Below are 8,729 nucleotides of genomic sequence, written 5' to 3' on the forward strand. Positions count from 1 at the left end.
AGGAACAGGGATCTGTATTCTCTATTAGAAAATTAGTAGACGAGATATAATTGCTTATTATGTTCGTAGAAAAAAAATGATATGATTTAAATTATTTTGATAACCGGAAAAAGTAACGAAATATTTGTACATGAAATTTATAGAGAAATACATATAATATTATTTTATCTGTAATAGATTAATGAATACAAAAAATATTGCTTCATCGTTAAGAAGATTAGAACTCATTTAATAAATGAGTTATAATTGTATTCGTTATCATATATCTATATAATTCGAAATCTGTTAATATGACAAAATATGACAAAGACGGTTATCATTTGAGCAGTGTTCATTGTTTCGCGAATTAATCGACCTAAATGCCATAACGAATACAGAATACCTTGATCGCACTTCCACACGCAAAGGATATCTAACGTAATCTCTGGAGAACTAGTTTAAACTAATGTATTTAATATAATTACCAATTGCACATCTCAAATATCATAAATTAATCTTATCAAGCGTTTACATTCGCAATACGTTTGCTCGCTTTTCCATTTAATGCGACTTAACGCTGTCGAAATTGTAATGATTCCTACGGCAAAATTTTGCAAGATGATATTACAGATTATATTATTATTATCTCTTCTCAGAGTTATTATCATTATTTAAAAAAATCCTCAAACACAATAGTTCGAACGAAATTCACTGGGAATATTACATTAGAATTATAAATTGAATGGAAATCAAACGTATCTATTCAATATAGTGCTGAAATCCATCTCATGAATTTTACGGTTTGAATCGAATTATAAGAAAAGAAACGCAATATCTTTGAATATACTTCGAAAAATCCATCGTTTAAACCGATCAATTGTGTTGCCCTATTTTATAATCGTGTCGTTGAAAAATGAAGAGTACACCGAAATTAAATTTTTATTCGATTAAAAATTGTAACACAAGTCACGGGTTGAGAAGCACTGAGATAGACCTAGGATGCGAGGAAGAGTAGTTTCACGGCTCGTCGTGTTACGATTGCTGTCGATCCCGAGAATTAGGGAATTAAATCGACCCGCTACCCACCCTCCACGCCCCCTTACACCTGACGTATTTCAAATACGGGCATTGGATAGGAGGGTCGGACGTCTGACGGCAAGTTCACGAACACACAGAGGCTCTGGAGTCGCTGGAGGCGTATAGTTACTTGCCGGCTCGACGGTATTATTGACAGGAGAAGGCCAAGTGTGTAACTTTGTTGGGTTCAGGCTGAGGAGCAGTAGTAGCAGATCTCTTGCAGTCTCGAATCGGTGGTGGAGGGATCCTTAAACTCCAGCATACCGATAATAATAATCGTTGTATTATTGGATAACTACTAATTCGTTGACGAGACAAGAAATTTTTTATTTTTATTTTTTTTTTTTGTTGCATTACTTCAATATGTGCGTGATAAGCAAATAGTGAAACAATATTATTATTTCTGATTTGATGATTTTTGAGATTCGAAAATGTATTATAGGCTATTATATTCAAACATTTTCTATTCATGATTTCTTATCTTATCTTATTTTTCATACAATATGAATAAAGCAATAGGTTTTTTTGTATCATAAAATTAACTCACAACATATATTAATATATTTAAATTTTGTTTGTTAGAAATACATATTTCTAGCAATACATATTCTTTTATATATAAAAGTTTGATCGAATCTTTCAACATTATGAATATTTTAAACATTTGATTACGATTATTAAATGCAATTTAAAAGATACGTATAATTTATTCTTTTTATATCAGATGATGTAAGTATCAGTAATTAAATAAATAAATCTTATTAAAGTTTTTTGCAATTTACTTTTTAAATTTAAGTAGAATCAATATATTTTGCATGGAAAGTTCAAATTTATTCAGTCCAGTGTATGCTTTATCATAAAAAGTCGGCAGTCCTCGGCTCCACACTTAACGTCAGCGCTGAAGGGGTCAACAGGGAGAAGGTGTGCATATGGACGAGCGTTCATTTTATCTCGAGGAGGAAAATTACAGAGTATTTAAATAAGCGATTTGTATAATTGCACAAGATGTACACGTATACAAAAAGATTATTCAACATACGTGTTATATACTCTTTGTAGCGACAGGGTTAATTTTATGTTGAAAATAAATCTTCGAATAAATAGGGATAATAGGATAATAATTGTTAAACAAATATTCTTTAATTTAAAATTTATCGATCAAAGATTTATTTTTCACGTTATCCATCAAATTTGTCAGTTAATGTTTGCTCTAACGATAATATTTTTAAATTTTTCCAGAAAACCTATTTAAAGATAAAAAGAAAATTGTACACGTACATACACACGTAGCACACAAGTGCTTCAATAAATTGCACGTCGCTTGGTTTTCAGTCAAGAATACTCGTTTGTTTCCAGTGATATTTTTCATGCCATATTAACGGCTTATCCACCGATATTTCCTGGATTATTGTTTTTCTTGAAAACAATCCAACAACATGCAAAGAATGTACCATGACATTACTTGTTGATTATGGTTTCACGTTTGATGGAAATCGAAATATCGAAGCAATATTTAATTTTAAACGTTTGAATTTTAAACTTCAATCGTGAAATGATTATAGAAAAAAAAGATTGATCGAATATATGTGTAAAATTTACAAATTTATGGAACGACAAATAATTGTGTCGTTAAGGATAAATATGTTCCCTGGTATTTTCGATAGCATTCATTCTATAACTTCACAAATTTTATCAATATGTATACAGAATTTTTCTACGACTATTATTATTAAATGACTGTTTTATTTTCATTACATTTAAATTTATATTCACAAATTTGGAACTTGAAGTATCAATGACAATTTACGCGATTAACAATTTCATCTTACAAGGCTCTTTTCCAAAAAAGTTTCTCGATATTGCATGAAATATTTAATCTTTATTGTGTGTAAATATTGTGCTAATTTTACATTATTGAACCTTCTCGCCAATATTTACTCTTACGATACAAACAAAACTGTGTCGTTTAATCTCGTCCACATCGAACCACTTATTTTATTTCACGATCGAGCTCGTTGACAAGAGCAAGTCATAGCGAAGCAATTACAAAGGCATTCGGACATCGTTTACACTTTACGAGGCACTAAAGGGGTGGAGAAATGCCGTGGGCGAGAATGGTCTTCAGGATATTAGCACGTTATTGCCAGAGTTTATTGGTTTTATCGATTTCCCCGCTGTCCTATTCCCCGTTGTCCGGTGTAAAAAAGAATTAACATCCGAGTGAGTGATTTGCTAAACGTGACATAGTAACAATTGGACATTGAACGGACAGAGAAAATTTTCCATTCAAGCGTATTTCGTTCACCAATTTCGTTCGCCAAATAACTGCTATTATACGACGAGCGAATAATAATAATTTTCTATTGTAAATTCAGCTTACAAATATACCTTAATATTCATCACGAATAAAGTATTAGTGAAATATTCTCTTATTCAATTTTTATTTCTATAAAATAAACTTTAGCAAACTGGTAAATGCGTGTATAATATATGTACTCGTAAAATATCGTTGGAGAATCGATTCTCAGAAGTTAAAACAAGTATAAAAATCGGTTAAGGCTTATTTTATTACTCACTTATAAGGGGATAAAGAGGAATAATAGCGCGAACTTTAAAACATTTTTTTAATCTAACTTTTATTTTATAACCCCTAAAATTGATTTTCTAAAATTATCTCACCTACATACTTTCATCATATTATTATAGATGCTAGCAATATAAATAATTTCAAATTATAATTCAACGATAATCCTTATCCAATTTGTGTTAACACTTGCTCGCGAGATTTATAAACAGACGAGAGGAATACCCTTGTCTTGGGATCTTTGTATACAGATCATCATCCAAGCGAAGAATTTTCCTCGAATTTGCAAGTGTCGCGATTCATACATTGACTATTATTATTGGCGTGCCTTATTGGCAAACAATGAATTGAACTAGGAAAGAATTTTTTTCCGATTACCCATCGTGATTTGTAAATCCCATGTTATAACTGTCGAATAATTAGATAATTTATAAATACATCGACCGTTGGATTTTATCTGCTGTGACATTATGATAAACTCTGTTAATAATAATGTAATAGTAAGCGAGTAATTTATATACAATACAATTTATACACAACTAAAAAGTATACTTGTCATAACTTATATATAGTCGAAAGGCATTCGACAACCATCAAATCATACCCATTAAATCAGTACAATATTACTATTCCGAGCGCGAACAAACTGTAATTCTAAATTGAAATTATGTGCACCAATGTATTAATATTTATATAATAAGATTTATTGCATAAGTATAATATCAATATCAATTCAATATTACAGGAACAGGAACACAAGGATATATGGTATACTTATACAATTAATTATATAATTAAATGATTATATAGATACCGTATATAATTTCCGGCAATTTTCTGTAATTTCATTTAATAGAGGAATAAGGTGCAAAGTCAGTTTATCTTGAGAACCATGATATGCAACATCGCGAAGTTATTCTTTCTTTTACACGTTCTAATTATCGCGAATAAATCGGAGTGTTACAAAATCTTGTCCATCATCCCAACGCCGTCTTATAGCCATCAGATTCCGTATCAACGATTATGGCTCGAATTGCACGCGCGTGGCCACGAGATTGTAGTGATCACTACGAATCCTATACCGAATATCAGCTTGCCGAATTTCACTCAGATCGATATCAGTCATTCGTACAATTGTTTAAAGGAAGTTGATTTCATCGAGAATCGGTTCGAACACGTTAGCTGGTTGAAAATCATGGAGAATTATGCTATGCCTTTGTACACGTGTTTCTTGAACGAAGTGTTCAACTCATCCGAAGTGAAAAAATTATATGTTCCGGACAATGCTGTAAAATTCGATGTTTTGTTAGCGGAATTTTTCTACGGACCAGCCATGTGCGCTTTTGCCCACAGATTTAACGTTCCACTAATAGGTATTTATTTTTTATAATTTTTTTATAACTATATCCATCAAATGATTGAAAAAAGTTAGAAATAATTCTAACGATTTTAATCAAGATTTTTAATAAGTTCTACTCGATATGGATCAATTTAAAAAAAAAATTCTGTTGTGAAAATGAAAGTTTCTTATTGAAGAAAATTTTTATTCCATCGTTAATAGCAAATAGATATTGAATAGTATTCAATATGAATAATAGTATGAGAATATTAAATAATATCTTTTATTATTATCTAATATCTATGATGTTTTATTTTATATAAATATATTAATTATCTTAGTTTAGTTAGTTTTATTTATCTTTTGAAATTTTCGAACGTTCTAAAGTAACTTGTTTACGTGAAATTTATTAATAAAGAAATCAAACGGACGATAACTTTTATATTTTGTATGAAAATATTGTTATATTCGGCGCAAATTAATTAACATTGCAATCGAAATTGAAATCATTTCTTGTGAAAATTGTTGTATTTTCTCAGTCTAATTATTTCTTCGCTTCTATACGTATCACAAATAACATGTTTGTACAATGCATTTTAATTACGCAATCAGATACATACTTTAAAAAAAAAAGATTAAAAAAGTTGATAAGACATTGTTAAAACGATGACAATGCTTTTTCCTATGAAAATACTTCAACAGAAACAAATATTTTTTTTTAACGAATGAAAACTATTAATTCTATTCCTATTTTCAATTAATCGTTTTCTATGATCGTAGGATTAAGTTCATTGGGAATGATTACCTTGAATGAATTTATTGTTGGAGGACTCGTTCTACCTTCTCATGAATACACATGGGAAATGGAAGCGAACACCGGCACAAATTTGCCATTCTTCAAGAGATTGAATAATTTCGTGACTATGTGGAGTTTCCTGTACCGTATTAATTACGAAGTATTTTTCTTCCAACAAAAACTGGCAGAAAAATATCTTGGACCATTACCACTATTGACGGATATTATGAAAAACATTAGTTTAATTTTTACCAATCAGATAGACATTTTATCACCTGCACGGCCGAAACTTCCAAATGTGATCTCATTCAATTTTTTTCACGTGTCTGACAATCCACCCCCTTTACCGAAGGTACAATAATAGACTTTATTTTGTATATAAATAATAATTTCATTACTTGTAGAGAAATAAATATTGCGAAGCAAAATGATATATATAATGGAAGAAGTGAATATAAAAGAGATGATAAATTTGTAATTATGTAAAATATATTCTGTGGAGAAAAATCTGTATTGATTTTTAATAAATCCATTGATTTATTCAAACAGAATATGTTGATTGTACGATAAGGAAATATAAATTTAATTGAATTATTTTTATTGCAGGATTTGGAAGAATTTCTAGACGATGCGGAAGAAGGGTTTATTTATTTCAGTCTCGGTACCAACGTAAGAAGTTCACGTTTGCCAAAAGAAATTGTACACATGTTTTGCAATATTTTCGCAAAATTGCCATATAAAGTCGTGTGGAAGTACGAACAAGATTTACCCGAGAAATATGGAGATATTTACATTAAAAATTGGTTACCTCAACAGAGCATTCTTGGTATTTAATTTTTAATAAAATATTCTTAATAACTTAATAATTGGGAATAGATAATTTTTTCTCTACGATTGCTGATTAGTAGTTAAATTTTTATCTGGACATTAAAATTCAGGAAAAGATAAAACAGAATCTCTCTAAGATTATTGAAATCAACGTTTAGAGTTTCTAATCTACTCATGGTAATCATCAAAATATTTACGTATTTAACGATATATATTTTTTGACAGCTCATCCAAAAATTAAATTGTTCATTTATCAAGGAGGTCAACAAAGTACCGAAGAAGCGATTAATTTCGGAGTGCCACTTATCGGTTTCCCAATATTAGCAGATCAAGATTATTTAGCAAAAAGAATCGAAGCTCTTGGAATGGGAAAGTATTTTGATATTAGGACAATTACGTCAGATCAATTTGAAAATGCTATTAAAGAAATTATAACCAATGAAAAGTAAGTTTTCGTAGGAATATTTAAATTTATATTAATTAATCATATGATTAATTAAATACTATTTAGTTTAATAATAATATATGCATTAATATACGTTCCAGAAACTTAATATTCTATTAAATCTTTGATAAAAATTTTAATGTATGATTGTTACTATGATTTTTATTTCAACTCTTTCCAGATATAAAAATAGAGTGCTCGATATTCGAACTCAAATCAGAGAGACATCTCAGGATGTGAAAAAAATTGCTTGGTGGACGGAATACGTGATACGAACAAAAGGCGCCTTACATCTTCGTTCCACACTAGCCTGGGAACCTTGGTATCAACGTTATGATACGGATATTATAATATTCTTGACGATTGTGATATTCATAATCTTTTTGATTGTTATCAGTATTATTGTCAATATTCTGATGTATTTTTATAAAAAGATGGACACTTCTATTCATCGAAAAGATAAGATACATTAAAATCGATATGATTTAGAAATTATCAAGAGGAAGAAATTTCTATACAAGTTTGCGATGATAACATATCTTATGATTTTTAATATTTTCTTGACATTATATATACATGCTTTTCCAGATATTAAATTTAAATATTATATATATATCATTTATTATACTTATATCAATTATGTTTTCAGATTTCTATATACATTTTTTTATAAATAAATCCCAATCAAGATCAAGATTTTTTTGTATTTCAATTTTTCTGTTTGTTTCAAAATGAATCAAAGAGAATATATCTCTATTAATATGTTATGAGTCTTATGATGAAAAAAAAAGAAAGAGAAAAAGAAGGAAAGGAATTTTCAAGCAATCTTATTAAAGAAAAAAAATCCATCGCAATTAATAAATAATAATTTCATCCAGGAAATAGTATCAAGAAAAAAAATTGATAGGGAAAACACCTTAATAGACGCGCGCATACTTGGTAAGGAACATCGAGTTGCAACAACAACGTTGAGAAGCAAAGACAAACATAGATAAACAAGTATCAAACTCTCGTTGCATGAATTATCACACTCCGCCTCGTTTACATTTGTTTGTCGATGCTGCGTTGTTTGCAGCCGTGCTTGTCTTGCGTTCGTTCATCACACGTTGTCGACGTTGTGAAACTTTTAATTCATCTTCGAATAAACGTCGTTACAGAACTTCTGATGGTATACAGGGGATAAATGAAATTAGTATTGATTATTCATCGATTAAAACTTCACTCGATGGAATTAATGAATTATTGAGGGAAATTAATGTAGCCAAGTATGAATTGTTCGATAATTATCTTATCAAATAATCGAATCGTTAGAATTTCTTCCAATGACCAGATTCGATATTGAACGTGATTATTATTATTCAAATTTTTATATAGATTTTCTAAACTTATTTATTGATTAAATTTAATAGAATCATTATTAGAACGAAATATATCTGAAAATATTAAGAAAAGATAATAAAATAAAGTATACGAATTTTAAAAGAATTGCTGCAATAATTTATAAAAGTTATAAAATTTGAATTTAATTTGATTAAAAGAGTAATCAAAGGAAATGGAAAAGGAAGAAATATTTATAAAAAAGATGAGTATATCCATAATTTTTTAAACATCCTCTCAAACTGGCCAAAACATCTTAATAGGAAATTCCACAATTGATGTATAATCAATCTCGATTAAATTT

At 29.3% G+C, this 8,729-nt stretch overlaps 1 protein-coding gene across 1 annotated transcript; it reads left to right on the forward strand.

Annotated features, from left to right (window-relative positions):
• Window positions 1–4,390: 4,390 nt before the first annotated feature.
• On the forward strand, window positions 4,391–7,742 carry LOC107998322 (UDP-glycosyltransferase UGT5-like). The gene is made up of 6 exons (XM_017057526.3): window positions 4,391–4,408; window positions 4,497–5,013; window positions 5,760–6,127; window positions 6,382–6,601; window positions 6,829–7,048; window positions 7,230–7,742. The coding sequence occupies exons 1-6, from the start codon at window positions 4,406–4,408 to the stop codon at window positions 7,519–7,521; spliced, it is 1,620 nt and encodes a 539-aa protein (XP_016913015.3). The 5' UTR covers window positions 4,391–4,405; the 3' UTR covers window positions 7,522–7,742.
• The last annotated feature ends 987 nt before the right edge of the window (window positions 7,743–8,729 follow it).

This window comes from Apis cerana, linkage group LG6, assembly GCF_029169275.1.
Source record: "Apis cerana isolate GH-2021 linkage group LG6, AcerK_1.0, whole genome shotgun sequence".
Lineage (NCBI taxonomy): Eukaryota > Metazoa > Arthropoda > Insecta > Hymenoptera > Apidae > Apis > Apis cerana.

Excerpts from the sequence above, each read along its gene's own strand:
- LOC107998322 (XM_017057526.3), top strand. Across the intron at positions 6,602-6,828 it reads ACCTCAACAGAGCATTCTTG|CTCATCCAAAAATTAAATTG; the intron begins GTATTTAATTTT and ends ATTTTTTGACAG. Across the intron at positions 7,049-7,229 it reads GAAATTATAACCAATGAAAA|ATATAAAAATAGAGTGCTCG; the intron begins GTAAGTTTTCGT and ends AACTCTTTCCAG.